The sequence below is a fragment of the Micrasema longulum genome, unplaced genomic scaffold (genome assembly GCF_059751315.1).
Source record: "Micrasema longulum isolate JH-2025_06_02 unplaced genomic scaffold, ASM5975131v1 h1tg000595l, whole genome shotgun sequence".
NCBI lineage: Eukaryota > Metazoa > Arthropoda > Insecta > Trichoptera > Brachycentridae > Micrasema > Micrasema longulum.
The window spans coordinates 162,291-178,931 of NW_028277791.1; the positions used below are offsets into that span (position 1 = coordinate 162,291).

Here is a 16,641-nt window from a genome sequence, read left to right on the forward strand (position 1 = left end):
ATGTTTCTTCAGACGTGATTCAAACAGAGATAATGTAGTAACATCTTTGATGGTGGATGGGAGATGATTCCATAGTCGAGCCGCATGGACACTATATGAGTTAGAGAAGAAAGAGGAATTGTGGATGGGTATTAAGAGAGTGCCTTGAGAATGAGAACGAAGAGGTAAACCATGAACTGATAAGCGTTGAAATTATGCATTTGATAAAATGAATATTCAAAAATACATATATTTATTTTTTTTATGTGATTACACATCTCATACATGTTTTCACGCGAAATGTAATAATCACAAATACGAGACTTTAAAGAAAAAGTACCCTTACAATTTAGGGAGGTTTCTTCTCTTATTTCAATCCTCACGACCTAACGTCGCAACATTTCTTCGTTTCCTGAAACTAATTACCGTAATTTGTCCACAAATAAAGGGAACGTTACCTGATCTAGGATCTCGAGTATCCAAAGTCCTGTAGGATCCTCTCCCCACGTCCCAACTGACATAAATTTCCAGTTAGTAAATCCTTTTCTGGAATTGTCGAACTTTCTCTGGCTCAGTACTGGAAACCTTGTACCTGGAGTAAAAAATGGAAAGTTTCATCAAAATTTATTCAATAGAGGAGGAAATATTTTTGAATATTGGCCATAGTATTAAGAATAGTCCAGAAACCGTATACGCGCATCAAACAGAAGGTGACTAAACTACTCTTAAAATAGTAGCTTTACGTTTTGACCCATTAGTTTCTTTGTGGACGTCGCTCAGTACGCAACTCCCGATTTGAATTCAACTATGCCGTGTCGTGTCATTTTACGTGTAGAAATACTGCTGGGATCTTAAATAAACAGGATGAGATCACGTTTCATGTGTACTTAGCAAATGCATTCCTTAAAAATGTAACTATTTTTCCATCTGTCAGATTGTCGAAGAAAACAAAATAGACATTTCGTAAGTGTTGCCAGGCTAGTATTTCTTTTTACCCTACTTTGCTTATCTAATGAGAGAACTAATAAAAACTAGCTCTTAGATTAAACAACCCCGTGGTGGACATTTGACCGACATCTTTAAAACATCAAATATTATTTTACATTATATAAAAATATCAGTTTTATGCCAAATAAAATTTGTTTTATATTTTAAGTTCAAAGTTCATGAATTCAATTACTCTTAATTAATGACTCTTGACTTATTTACTCTGTTGTGTCAATCAATGTTTCCGCGTGCACAATGAAATTTGTGAAGAATTAACAAATTGATTTTTTTTTAACTTGCATTAAGCGGCGACTTCACGAATGCATGCAGCCAAAGTAAGGCAAAGTGGGGGATTTTTGGACACAGTCAGATGTATTCAAATATGATTCTACTCTTCTTTTGGAGTATTCTTAATTATATAGTATGGTCATCTACGGAACATTTTATTTGCTTGTTTGAGTGGTCATTTTACACACTGTGTATCATTTCAAAAAGTAATTTCAGACAATGCGCAGGTGATATACTTCAACTATTTGAATATAACCCACATAAATTTTATTGTTTTATTCGTTATAGGCAGGCAACCTTTGCTGTAGCTCAATTACAAATAACCATCGACGTGATAACAATTTCTCACCCTGGTTGTTTATCGTATTCGCGATCAAATTGCAACATCCGTGAACATCTTATATTAAATGTCAAAATATTTACGCTTCACGACGTATAATCCTGCTGCGCAATCACATATTTGAATTTCACCTGTGTAAATATGGAAAATATTCCAAAATTGCTATTTTCATTTATTTATTTATCATGCTATTTATTGCATCCAGCCGGCGGTTAGCAAGCCAAATGTCAAGAAAAAGAGTTGCCATAGTAATTGTAATTTAATTTTCACTTTTTTGTATAAGATACTCCTTAATATTTTTCAAATGCAATAATTTATTTTTTGTAGTAAACGCCGATTTTTCGCCAGTAAACTGTATTTTTTTACGAGGAAAACAAAAACAAACCAACACGAGCGTTGAATTAGAGATTACACGCGTTGACTTATGACTGCTTTAACTTAAGCATGTTCATTATTGTTTATCGTGATCGTTCAAATGCTTAGTATGTTTTTAAGCACGTCGACAGTTATTTGTGATTGAGCTTCTGATGTGCCTATATCTCGTGTACTGCTTTTAGTTTGCGTTCTTCTTCCTTCAAAAAAGCATCCAAACGGTTTTTGAACTGGTTGACAGAAATAGAATGGACAATTAGACTTGGCAATTTATTCCATTCTGAAACTACCCTGTTAAAAAGGAATTAATTTACAAAATTTAACTTATAATGGAGTTGAAGAAGTATGGATGTTTAACATAGGTATAATGGTGAACGTTACGAATTGTGTAAGTAATCATTTAAACCAGCAAATCGCAAGTTCTGCCTAGGCTTTTTATGTTCATAGCGGTAATATTCGAAGGCATTAAAATTTTTACTAAAACAAACTTCAGAAATTTAACATTTACAACCAAAATCTTATTCTCGCAAAAATTATAAATAAACATAATTCACTTGAAAAAAAGATTTAAACTATTTTTTAAAAGCGAAAATTCAATTGTTTTAATTTTTTTTCTAATTGCTTTTAATTATTTATTTCATGTTCTTTTTGTTCAGTTTCTTGTTAAAATGTTTCTTATAACAGTTGTCATAAATAATAACAAGATACATATACTTGTAGACAATTTCACACGTTAACGATTATTAATGAACTCAAACAAAAAAAAAAGGCTTACTTTTTTATCCTAAGCTAAAAAAAGTATGAAAATTAATTTAAAAACAACATTTATTTGATGCATACTCATATATATAAACGAATGTACTATTTTTTTTTTTTTTAATATTTATTTATTTTAACAATAAAATAGCATCCAAAATAATTGTATTGTGTTTCCCGCAAAGCCGAGGCTTGTCTGCTGGTACATTTTTTTAGATTAAAAAAAAAACACGCACAAAAGGACGGTACATTTAATCGTACATTTGAATATAAAAACGCTTAGATTTCAGTGATGTCATTGCGCATAAATGTAGATATGCAGAGTTGCTAAAATACGTATTTTGCTGAATACTAAAGTGAGTCTATTATCACAATCACAAAGTAACTTAAGATTTACTACGCTTGTTAGGTAAATCGTTGAAAATAATCAATAGCATGTGATTTTAAAACTAGCTTCAATACAAACATTATAATGCGTAACTAGATTTGAAAGAAATTAAAACATATCATTGTTCAAAGATTAGGTATATAATAGTTGTAATTTGAGGCCGTATATTTATAAGAAGAAAATATGTCGTTTTCAGTTCAATTCATTATCTTCAAATCTTTTAGTTAAATTTTCCCTAAATACTTTTTCTGGTATATGAGAAATAACGTACTTTAGTTAAGACTTAATTCCATTAAAAGTTATACCTTAAAGGCTGTTAAAAAAATGCTTATTTGTATGGACAATATTTATTGTGATACGGAACTTAAAGCTTAGAATTTACAGCTCATACATAGTCGGCATTGTCGTTTGTCGAGCAACTTAACATTTCCTTTGTGATGCGATGGTTTATCGAGATTAAGAATTCCCGAGATGTTGAGATTAATTTTCTTCCAGAATACAATAATAAATAAATACAAAGAAAATCAGAATGAATATGACAATAGGAACTACACACTGCCAAGCTTTGACATAAATGTATAATGTATAAATTAATTTAGTATTGAGAAAATGTCTGATTGATTTGATTATCTGAGTTTTCTAAAAAAACGTTGTTTAAATTGATTAAATAGATAATTAAGATAGACTTTTTTAACCGTTAACTGAATATTAATTGATTTTAAGATGTCTTTTATAAATTCTCAAAACAATAATATTTTTTTGAATTTTCAGTATCGAAAATATAATTTATAATTACTTTAATAATGTAATTCGTTCGTTCTTTGTTTATATTACAGAATAATTTACTCAAGTTGAATATCGCGTTGGAACACAATGTCGGCGTGGTTGCGTAATAATTAGCACATTTGCCTATAGTGCAAGTCTCGTGTTCGATTCCTGACATAGTTGATTTGAAATATTCTTTAAAAGGGTGTTTTTACACCTTCATATAACACAAATGATCAAGATACGCTGCGATTGGTATACCAATGCAGTGTCCTATGCGCCATTAGGTGCCGAAAGGGAATGATGATGAATATTTTTTGTAATACTCAGAGTTCTATTACAGACATCTACGGAAGAAAAATTCCACAAATCACAACTTATGACACCAAAGCAGTTATACGCTAAAACAATACTCACAGATTCAAAAACTATACTTACTCATATGAAAGACATAATCTCTAAAATACATCACATACAAATAATATAATCACTAGATCCTCAACACAAAGACAACTTAAACAAATACAAACTTATACCACTTTTGGACCAAAAGATTTTGAGTATTATTCAATTAAAATCCAAAAGCTACTTCCACTATCTATGAAAACAATTAGTTACGAGAAAATGTTCAAAAAGGCTATAAAAAATGGAAAGTGGAGCTAGGTAGAAGTAAAATGGATTGTCTCATTCGCCCAAACTAATATTGAATCAACTGCTCCACAAATGAATAGCTTATGTTATGTTTTTGTTTTTTCATTGTGCGTTTTGTAATATAAATAATAAAGATGTGCATAAATTAATTATGAACATAAAAACGTAATGAATTTGGTAATGTATCCAAAATAAAACAAGTTTATTGGATTATAATTCTACTTTATTTTTTATAAAATATACAAAGGGTATATTGTGACGCGTTTCGTCTTGTTAGGACATTTTCAAAAAAACTCTGTCAAAAATGTTTGTTTGAAAATGTCCTAACACGACAAAACGCGTCACAATATACTCTTTGTATTTTTTATAAAAAATAAAGTAGAAGTATAATCCAATAAACTTGTTTTATTTTGGATACATTACTAAATTAAATATGGAATTCTACCAATTGTCTGCATACACAATAAATAAATACGTAATGTTTAAAACTGTCTGAACATTTTGTTAATTATCTCTGTTTATTAAGTCTTCTTTGTTTATCCTCAAACGTAAAAAATATTAAAAAAAAAAAGATATTCACAAATTACAACAGGGATGGAGAAAACCTTGAATAAGGGTTTCAGCTCTTTAACTTCACTAAAATTAACAGACAGAAGAATTAAAGAAATATGGATGTTCAAACATAGGCAAAATGGTGAATGTTACTCAGGGTGTAAAGTGGCCACTTAAACCAGCCAATGACAGATCATTAGTCTTGTAAATGCCTAGACTTATATATTCCCTTATTTAAGGTATTCTCCATCCCTGTTATAATTTGTTAATCTTAATGACTCCCGAGGGAGTGAAATCCAGTCTTTTGTCTACGAACATTTGGACAAACTCAAATATTATAAAAATGACATTGTTAAGTATCCTTGGCACGGGTAACCCCAGTAAGGTCACATTATTGTTATTATTAATCATAGTTTATAATGAAAAAAAATATGAATAAATAAATAAATATTTAATATTTTCACAAGAGAGATACATCTATAATTATAATTCAAATAAAATCATATTGATTTTAGCTACTTTATATTTTAAATGGTTAAAAACAAAACATTTGCAATTTGATATTAATTATATAATTAATGAACATAAAGTTAGTGTTTCAAATGAAAATTTAAAATAAATCCATTGGAAATATGTAAGTCTAGACATTTATAGAGCTACAGCCTGTCATTGGCTGGTTTAAGTAATTACTTTAAAAACTGTGTAACATTAATTTGGTCTTCGTTTGAACATCCATATTTCTTCAATTAATCCATTTGTTTGAATTTTACCTAAATTCCCTGAAACCTTTATGGACGCCGATGAAATTCATTTGACTGAACTTTTTGCTTACACACTGGGCAACGCATGAAAATGTATTACAATTTTTATGATTCTTTTTGGGACAGTTGGTTAAACCAACAATGTTTTGATTATGTCCCAATTTTTGTATACAAGAACTGGATTTCACCCTCTAGGGAGTTATAAAGATTAACATATTACAACAGAGATAGAGAACATTTTGGAGAAGGGATAGAAAAATGGTGATGATGATGTTTAAAACGAACTTAAATATTTTATCAAATTAATGAAAATACATATGTTTTTCCTTTTTCAGAAATTGAATCATAAACACATACAAGAAAACAACATTTTGAGTTCGTCCAAATTTTTTAAAACAGTGACTGGATTCAACTCCCTGGGGAGCTGTTAATATCAACATTTTACATCAGAGATGAATAAATTTTAGAGAAAGTAATATGGAAGTCTTGGCATCTACAGAGCTTATGACCTGTCATTGGCTGGTTAAAGTGGCCACTTTACACGGTGTGTAACATTTTACCATTCTGCCCATATTTGAACATCTATATTCTTTCAATTCTTTCATTGGGTGATGATCTGTTGATGAAACTTTTGTGTACGTGGGTGAGATTCATCTTATTGAATTATTTCACCTTCATACTACGTAACGCGTATTTTTATATTATTTTTAGGTTATAAGCCCTGTAGATGCCTAGACTACTATATTACCTTCTCTAAAAGCATATTTATCTCTGTTGTAATATGTTAATTCATACAAAATAGTTAAACGCACTTATATCTACAGTTTGAGCTAAACATATAATCTTTATTTTATTTTATATTTGTTTTATTCATTTTTTAAACCAACACAGTCAAAGTTATAAACAATACAAACAGAATAACAACAAATAACAAGACTTATTACGGGTTTTAAATAGGTTCAAAAATATAAAAAACAAACTGCACGGTTTGCTAGGGGTGGACGAAAGTGAAATGGGAAAATTGGAAAGGAAGAGAAGAATGAAGAAGAAATAGTAAATAAATATAAAACAATGAAAAAATAAATAAAAATTAATAAAGATGTAAACATACAACATACATACATACACATACACACATGAACATATACGCATACACAAATGCACATGCATACGCTGACGTATATATATAATAAATAATGAAAACTAATAAATAAAAGCATAAAAAAATACTTACTAAAATTTTTGCTCTTGAGACGTCTCTATCGCAATTTTAACATCATAAATATATTATTTTAAAAGAAAACAAAATAAAAAAATCACCGAACAGGAGTGGATAGTAAAAAATATTAAATTTTTTTAGGGGACGAGTTTCTAATTTTTTTTTATTGTAAAAAACCATAGAAACAAGCTTCTTATTAAATGATGTGAGCATCTCTCAGTTTTAGTCATTTTTGCCAGTCATACACATTACTTGGAACTTAGAGCAGAGTTGCCCATCTCATTAATCAAAATTTCTTCTGAATCATGATTAACTAATCAGCAATGATTGATTCACCGGATTTAAAATATAAGTAAATTCAAATTAAGGTAATGATGTATTGACCCAGATTTTATGGGTTCTGCAATAATAAATTAGTTTCCATAGCTAAGCTCAATACTGAGAGTAACGAAACCCTCGACAGTAAAAACAAAAGAATATTGACAGATATAAATTAACAAATTACAACAGGGATAGAGAATACCTTAAATAAGGGAATATGGAAGTCTAGGCATTTACAGGGCTTATGACCTGTCATTGGCTGGTTTAAGTGGCCACTTCCATATTCCCTTATTTAAGGTATTCTCCTTCCCTGTTGTAATTTGTTAATCTTAATGACTCCCGAGGGTGTGAAATCCAGTCTTTTGTCTACATTTGGACAAACTCAAATATTGTAATGACAGATATAAGTTTAAAATAAATGATCAATTATGTTTAAAGTATCAATATATTTTAAGAGTTTACTTATTTATTTAAATATTCAAGTAAAAATAATAAGTTCTTCGGCGGACTTATTGCTAAAAGCAATATCTTCCAGCCAACCAAAGAACATCGGTATGTTGACCGGTGTCAAAAGAATAGTTGGTCAACAAATTGTAATAACAAACGACAATATACAGATAAAGACACATACATTCAAAAATCCTAATCAATTAAAAACAACAGCTGTATCTAATGGGGAGATAAAGCTTGCACAAATTAACTGGAATAAACGGGGAGTATATATACGGAGTGTAATACGTATTAAAATATGAGAAATTAGGAATCGGATAATCAGTTTGGAAAAAGAGAGAAAAAGAAAGTAAAGAAAGAAAAGGAATAAAATATATAATAAAAAAACAATAAAATACACGGAGGTCAGGATTCTAAGGATATATCAATTTATTTATTCATATTTTTCTGTTACAAACTAAAATTAATAATAAAAATAATGTGACCTCACTGGAGTGACCCGTGCGGAGGACACTTAAAAATATACTTTTTTGAAATGTTTTTACATTAGAGAATAAACAAAGAAGACTCACTAAATAAACAGAGATGATTAACAAAATATTCACAGTTATAAAAACAAGGTATATATGTACATCTATATTATTTATATTACAAAACGCACAATGAAAAAACAAACATAACCTTAGCTATACATTTGAGGAGCAGTTGATTCAATATTGGTTTGAACGAATGAGACAATCTATTTTACTTCTACCTAGCTCCACTTTTCATTTTTTATGGTCTTTTTGAAAATTTTCTCGTTACTAATTGTTTTGATAGATAGTGGAAGTAGGTTTTGGATTTTAATTGAATAATACTTAAAATCTCTTTGTCCGAAAGTGGTATTAGTTTGTATTTGTTTAAGTTGTCTTTGTGTTGAGGATCTAGTGATTATATTATATGTTTATATAGTAATGTTTCAAGCGTTTCTTGGAGGTGGCTAGAGAAGTAGCATTTTTTTCTGAAGATGTAGCTTATTTCAAAGTCTAGCACCTTAACTTAATAACTGAAAAATGATGTTCTATGTCGAGGAATGGAATGTGTTCTCTTTTGAAGGTTATATAAAAAACGATTATTTATTCTTAATATAGAAAGCATTAACTTTGTGGTCAAACATTTGACTAAATGTTATTAAGTATTTGTAATTAAACATGTAAGTGTCGGTAACGACGTTTCTATGTCTACCGGTTTCGAGACGTACCCATCCCCTCGTCAGAACACCAATGAAACCAACATGCAAAACCCACTATACACCTTCACCATAGTTGTTGCACATAAATATAAAACAAACACGACAAACACGACATGTCTACCACAAACTCTGAATTCGGGCAAAGAAATTACAGGTTTCTGGGCCCCAAAATTTTTAATATGTTACCCGAACATTGTAAAACCATGACCCAGATTCAATTTTAAAAAAATGTACAAAATTGGTTACTGGGCTTAGGTCGAGAAAAATCGGAACATTTACTCAAAATATATTCTTAAATAATAAATGGTATAAATTAATATTGTATAACTGTATACTAAATTAACTAGTAGGTAGTAATGTTGTTGTTTATTTTTGCATTAAAATGTCTGCCTTAAAACAGGTTGTACCTAGTTAGGCAGACTAGACATGATCCAGACAAATCTATTACCTAAGTGTGTATGTAGTAGATAAAGTAATTGTTATTTTGCTAATGAACTATGATTATTATTATTATTGTTTTAATAAACAGATGCACTGATTAGGACAAATATGCACTGATTAGATTATGGAAATATTTTATGTTGTAATATAAAGTTGAAAAAAGGGGAGGTGATGAAGGGAGGGACGTGAGTTTAATAGGTTAAAGGTGTCCATAGGTTATATATTTTTGTGCAACAACTGTGGTGAAGGCGTATAGTGGGTTTTGCATGTTGGTTTAATTCGTGTTCTGACAAAGAGACGGGTATGTCTCGGAACCGGTAGACATAGAAAAGTCGGTAGGTGGTTATATACAAAAATTTAATAAGATTAAGATTATTTATTTAATTCATATCAGTGCTGAAAATCGGGGTTTATTAGTAAATTATGCAAATATGCAACATGTGTTGTTTGCAAACAGTTATAATGCCTGATACAATTAAGTAAATATTTTTTTTAGCAAACAAATTATTCATTTTTTCCATATCCGCTCTTAGTGAAGCGTGTGGTTATCACCAGGCAAAATAAGTAACTGTGAAAATATGTATCACTGTCACGTTATTCTCTTGTCTTAAGCATTTTTATGGGTAAACTCCTCAACAGAATATTTTCTTCCTATCTTCCCCTAATCCTAATATTTTCTTATCCTTTAAATCCCTCCTAACGCCTTGAGAAAATAATTATTACCTTGTAACTAGTGCATGTTATTTTATTTTCTTAGTTTATTTGCATGTTTACAAAATTCACTGGTCTATAATATATTTATTTATTTAACTTTTTGTACATAATTAAGTATTGTACATTGGCGGGCATAATTAAGTATTGTACATTGTACATAATTAAGTATTGTACATGTAATTTGTACATTGGCGGGCTTATTGCCAAATGGCAATTTCTTCCAACCAACCAATAAAATAAAAGTTTTATTTTTATAATTCAAGTTACAGAACATATTCAGTAGAAAAAAAAAATAATGAAAAGTTCAAAATGTATAAAAAAATCAAAACTATTACTCAATGGGAAAAAAGAAAAAAGAGGAAAGAGGAAAGAGGAAAAAGGAAAGGAGGAGAGATTAAGGAAGAGAAAGGAGATGTTTCTTCAGACGTGATTTAAACAGAGATAATGCAGGTAGTAACATTTTTGATGGTGGATGGGAGATGCTATACAGTCGAGTAAAAAAATAATTTTGATTTCCCACAAAAACGATCCATTGCATCGGCCATGCCACTAATACGCCACATCGTCACGAATCTGGACGTCACAGTTATCAAGGCCAAACATGTCGCGTTTTTGTAGGGACATCTTTTTTAATAATTAGTTTTTTAAAGTTACATGAAACATTTCTTGAAAATACATTTTCCTACAACATACATAAAATAAATACAAGAGCATCAAATAATTTAACTTGCAAACAACCTAGGACCAACAGAAAAAAACAGTTTTTTGTACACAGCAATAAATTTTACAATTCACTTTCTAATAACCTTAAAAATATACAAAACTGTACTTAAAAAAATGTACTTAAAAAACACGTTAATAAAACAGTTCTTACAGCGCGTGTGACGAGTAATATGTGATGTTATTTTATAGACTTTTTATTCAAACCATTGTGTTATTATATATTATATCCCCCCATACCAGCACTTTTGCTGATTGGGAATATTTCATACAAATAAAACATGTAATGTAATGTAATATGTAAAAGTTAAAAAACTTGTATTTTCTCATAAATAAATAAATAAAATAACCATATGGATTTGCAAAATGTTATGCTATTAATTTTTCCAAATCCATTTCAAATATTTTTATTTTATTTTTTATTTCCCTATTGGACGAGTACGTTACTATTATTATGCAAATTGTTTATAAATCTTCTGTTGTCAAAAAAAATGGCTTACCTCGAGGAGAGGTTAAATATACTTCCAAAACTCCCCTTATGCTGTACAGGATGTTGACTTTTACTTCCAAATGTTCTAAAAAGTTAACTTCATTTCCTTCTCCCGAACATCCTGTGCTGTGAAAGGATGTGCGATAAATTGAGTTGTAGAATATGGAAGCGTTGATGCTGAAAAAATAAGGATGTCCGGTTCACAAAATGCTATCGAATAATTTGATTTCACGGGAATATGTGCCTTACAAATAAGAATATTCTGACATCAAGTACATGTTTTTAAACATACTGTTTTGGCATGACCGGTATATATTATTTTCTCTTATTCACCGATGTGTTTTGGATTTTATTTCCGGTGGGATCAATCACGCGCATAATCGGTTATGATAATCTATTATTCGATTAAGTTCATAATAGAAACCGTTCAAATATACAGAACACTAGCGGACCCGATAGACGTTGTCCTGCCCGAACGTTGGCAAAATACTTTTCATTGATAAGTCGGTACCTAGGTACTTGTTTGTGATTGAATTCCAAAACTAAAAATTGTTCTTATTGAATTCAAGTAGGTACCTAGGCACTTGTTTATGGTTGAACTCCAAAAAAATAAAATAAATATCTTTTCAAATATGGCATTCTTTTTGCAAACGTAAAATTCCGGTTATCTCACCAACAAAGGGGTGTACTTATGTCGGAATACGATTTTTAAAAATGTGTTGAATTTAATATAATTTTAGTGTTACCAAAAATCGAATTAAAAGAAATAAATGGGTACAAATTATAAGGAATTTAAGGAAATAATTTTATTGAGATCCACAAAAAATGAATGCTGATTGTAAACATTCAAAAACAAACTTTTTTTATACACATAAAAAAGACATCTTTCCATTTTTTTACAAATGCATTTTCCTCGAATGCAACCCTGGTAGATTGATGTATAAAACATTTATGCTTCTAACATCTTTTTTACATATTCGATTGAAGATTTTAATATCTTTGAATGCGCACAGCGCAAAGATCTATATTTCTCTAAAAACCGCACGTAAATCGGTTAAGCCGTTTAGGAGGAGTACGGTGATATCACACGTACAGAGGAATTATATATATAAAGATAATGTAAAGCAATTTTTAGTCATAATCAGCATTGCGTCAAATAAAATAAGTATTGAAAAAATAGTTTATACAATTTTAATTACCCTAGATACAAATTCATACTTACATACTATTTATTTGTTAATTTATTTATTTTTCAAAATTCCACTCGTTTAAATATTAGTGAACTTATTAAGGCCTTTTAGGCTGTGCCATAATAATGAACAATAAAAAATATATAGTAAAATTAATTGGATGAAAATAAAATGACTGTGATGCAAAATAATAAGAATCCAGAAAAAACAAGGTGTAAGTAATGAATAACAAAATTCCAAAGAATTCCGTTTAAAAAAGATAATCAGAGCTAAATATTAAAATATAAATTACACAAATTTAGATTCATACAAAATCAAATATACAAAATCATAGTATCATTGAAATCAACAAAATAATAGAAAAATATAGTAGGATTGAAAAAAAACAAACAATATTATCATTGAAATCAATAGAAAAATAATATACATAAAAAAAATAATTGAGATATGGTTTCTAGAAACTCACTCTACACTGTAGTAAGAAATAGTAATTATAAATAAAATGACAAATAAGATTGAGACCTAAATTAAAAAATTAAAAAATACACAATAAAAAAAATATCAAGTTATGTAAAAAGAAAATAAAAGTTAAGTGGAAGGAAATCAGATTTGTCAATTTTTGCTAATTACTAATCTCGAACTTTAAAAAAAATGACAACCTCGTCCCTATCGATGTGCAACAACCAATTACAAACATTTTTCTTAAATACATTGGTACTTTAAAAAAATCGGAGCCACGAAGGTGAAGTTTCCTTAATAAACTTATGATTTTGCCCTGTTACGACAAAAAAAAACCAACACATAACTGTCAGTAACTTACTGAATCTGTTTTACACAACACCCGCCACAGAACAGCGTCTTTGTCTTCCTTGTTGTGAGTTCTATCTTCATGCTCTCTCTTATACATATTTGTTGCTGAATTAGCGGACATTCATTCTTCGCGAGGCAAGTATAAATATATTTTGTACATTTAGCATAGTTATACAAATTTTACTTTTAAATTCGGTGTTAAAATGTCCATTTGAAAATTACAAAATATACGAATTGAAAAAAAAAAAAATCATTTAAATAAAAAAAAGAAATAAGAAAGAAACCTATATCAAATCTTGTGTCCTATATCGACTAGTGTGACATCACAGCCACACTAGAGTTAATCCCGAATATAAAAAAAGTACAATAAAAAAAAAAAATGATAAAAAAATTAGTAGGCGGTAAAGTGTGTCCAAAATAATAAATTTGAAATTAATTCCTTAATTTACTATAATTAACTTGCTTTATCTATGTTCAGTATAATTTGTTTTTCGTTTTGGTTTTGTAGTATGATTTTAGATTTGTGAACAGCATAACAATCTTACGTTGGCATAGACTAACGGGTCGTCATATTTTTAAATAGTAATAGTTATAGGACCGGCAATCGATATAAGCTACTTTCTATCTCGAAAAAATATATTATTCCATTGTAAAAATTCTAATTTATGAACAACAAAACTAATTAATTACTTTAATAATTTCTCCTTTATTACGGAACTAATTAGCGATCAAATTAGTACAAAATAAAAATAAAAATACAATACAATAATATAAGATAAACTAGAAAGTTTCACAACAAGCTTAAAGTGGCAACATGAACAACTCATGCCTTTAAACTTGTTCTTTCTCTCTAGAAAATCCGTGTTAAATTTAATAACTGCGAAATTGAAATTTCCAAAATAGTACCAGACGTCTAGGCAGATACACGGCTTATAGTGACACAACCAGGGTTGGTATTCTAAATCTTCTCTACCCCCTAAAGAGTGATAAATTTGAAGATTTTTATTTTTTAATTTGTTTCATATAAGGGCTACATCGATGATTAAATGTCGAACAAATACGAACACGTGCCACTAAATTTGAAAATTTTAATTTAGACCATTAATGCGACCTTAAGCATAACTCAAAACATTTAATTTGGTTGAATTGTTTTTTTCCATATTTGAATCAGTTATATACATAATTTAAAGTGTAATAATTTATTTATTTTATTTATTTAACACTTTTTATACATATACATATAAGGGCGGAGTCCTGACAAAGTTCCATTTTCCCGATCCTCCCAATTCCCTCTCCTTCATTCCTTCATCCCTCTCCTCCATTTCTCCACTCTATTTCCTCATCCCTTAAACTTCTTACGAGCTCTTTTTTTTCTCAAGTCTTGTATAATATATTATTTTTCTCTTTACTGTGTAACATGTTCTCTCATTATATCTGTGAAAAACTTTAACTGCTTGTGTGTACTATTTTTTAAATTTTCATTCTTTTAAAACAACTGTTGTTTTTCCTTAAAAAATAAAAATAAAATAAAATAAAAATAAAAAGAGACCGCGGCAGCGCGAGGAGCAAAGTGATGAGCAGCGCAAGGAGCATAGTGTGGCGGGGCCATAAGATGTATATATACTTGTCAACTGATCTTAACAGCGCAGCGCTTAGTGGTGAGTTAATTATTTTGACAATGATAAGTAAAAATAAGCTTACTTTTCAAAAGCAGGAATGACACATATATGTTTTTCTGGTACATTGGTCCACTGTTGAGCTGCTTTTACCAAAGCATAGGCATTCATAAGACCAAATCCAAATCTTTCGTCAAACCTAAATCCGGCCCTGAAAAAATGTAATACATTTGGCATATTTATTGTAAGTTCAATTTTATTGGTTAAAATATTCGGTAAAAGTTTATTGTAATTTATTATAGGAAAAAAGACCAACAAAACAATAAAATTATAATAGTCTAGAAACCGCGTGTGTAAATCAAACTTACGCCGACAAAATTACTCGTAAACCAGTAATTTTACGTTTTATTTTATTTTATTTTAATTTATTCTTTATTTAGATAACCAACAGCTATATTTATTTATTATTCACAATTTTATGTTATTTTCTTTCATACAGGATAATGTTCCCTCACTGGGGTGTCCCGTGCCGAGGGAAACATTTAACAATAAGTAATATGAAACATGCTTTAAATTAGTTATTTACCACAGAAGAAAATAAATGTGTAATTAATATAATTATCGTCGTAAACAAAATAACAAAAGAAGCTAAAATAATCATAAAAAACATAATAAATGCATATAAACTTGCAGACAAAATTTCATTATCAGGAAACAATTGTTTACCTATTGGCTTGATCCACTCATCGATCCGTGCGCAACCCACCTCCAATATCCATTTCTCAAAAGCAATTTTATATTGAGAGTACTAACTAATTGTTTTTATGTACAATGGAAGTAGATTGTACGCTTTAATCGAGTCGTAGTATTAGAAGTATTTATCTTATATATAAAAAAATTAAATTACAAATAAGCCAATTACAGGTTTTCACAAGTAACACCACAGTAAGGCCATTATTTACTTGTACTAACGTACTAACATTTATAATTTTATAACTAATATTTTTTTATCAAATAAAATTGATGTATTGGTACTCTTGTGTATAAATAAATAATACCCCTACACTCCGAAACGTGCTTATAAGCCATTAAAGTTGCTACATCCAAAAATAAATAAAAATGTAAATGCATTATATACTTTTTGGAAACCCTGTAAACATTTATACTTATTTTGTTGGATAATTCAAAGAAGTACATAAAAAATCTTGTTATTTAAAACCATGGTTTCTTAAAAATAAGTTGAGTGTGGTCCATCTTGGCTCATTGATAATACCTTATTCCGGTTCAAATACAGTAAGAATCAAATATATTTTTAATTGACGCTAACGTGTATTGTCACAGATTTTTATATGTATGCTCGCCGATTGCTTATTTTTTTTTCTGGGTAATCATCTGCTTAATTCATACTTTTATTCTAAATTATTTAAAAAAAAACGTACCCATTAATTTTCCATCCCAAATTATCGGCCAGTGGCATGTATTCTGAGGTCCATACAATAAGATGCTGGACATCCCGCCATGTTAGATTTGGACTAAAAAATAAATCACATTTATGAGTTTGATAGTTAATTAATTTTCACAATCTCCTTCCATATCCCCT

The 16,641-nt window shown here is 29.4% G+C and overlaps 1 protein-coding gene across 1 annotated transcript in view; it reads right to left on the reverse strand.

The window, feature by feature from the left end:
- LOC148280314 (neuroendocrine convertase 1-like) overlaps positions 1–16,641 on the reverse strand; it is an 86,119-nt gene that overhangs the window by 12,000 nt on the left and 57,478 nt on the right. Inside the window, exons 11-14 of the mRNA XM_088228564.1 lie at positions 16,481–16,573; positions 15,127–15,252; positions 11,436–11,602; positions 438–571 (exon numbers count right to left, since the gene is read on the reverse strand). Of these exons, the coding sequence (XP_088084690.1) occupies positions 438–571; positions 11,436–11,602; positions 15,127–15,252; positions 16,481–16,573 (520 nt within the window). The remainder of the gene's footprint in view (positions 1–437; positions 572–11,435; positions 11,603–15,126; positions 15,253–16,480; positions 16,574–16,641) is intronic.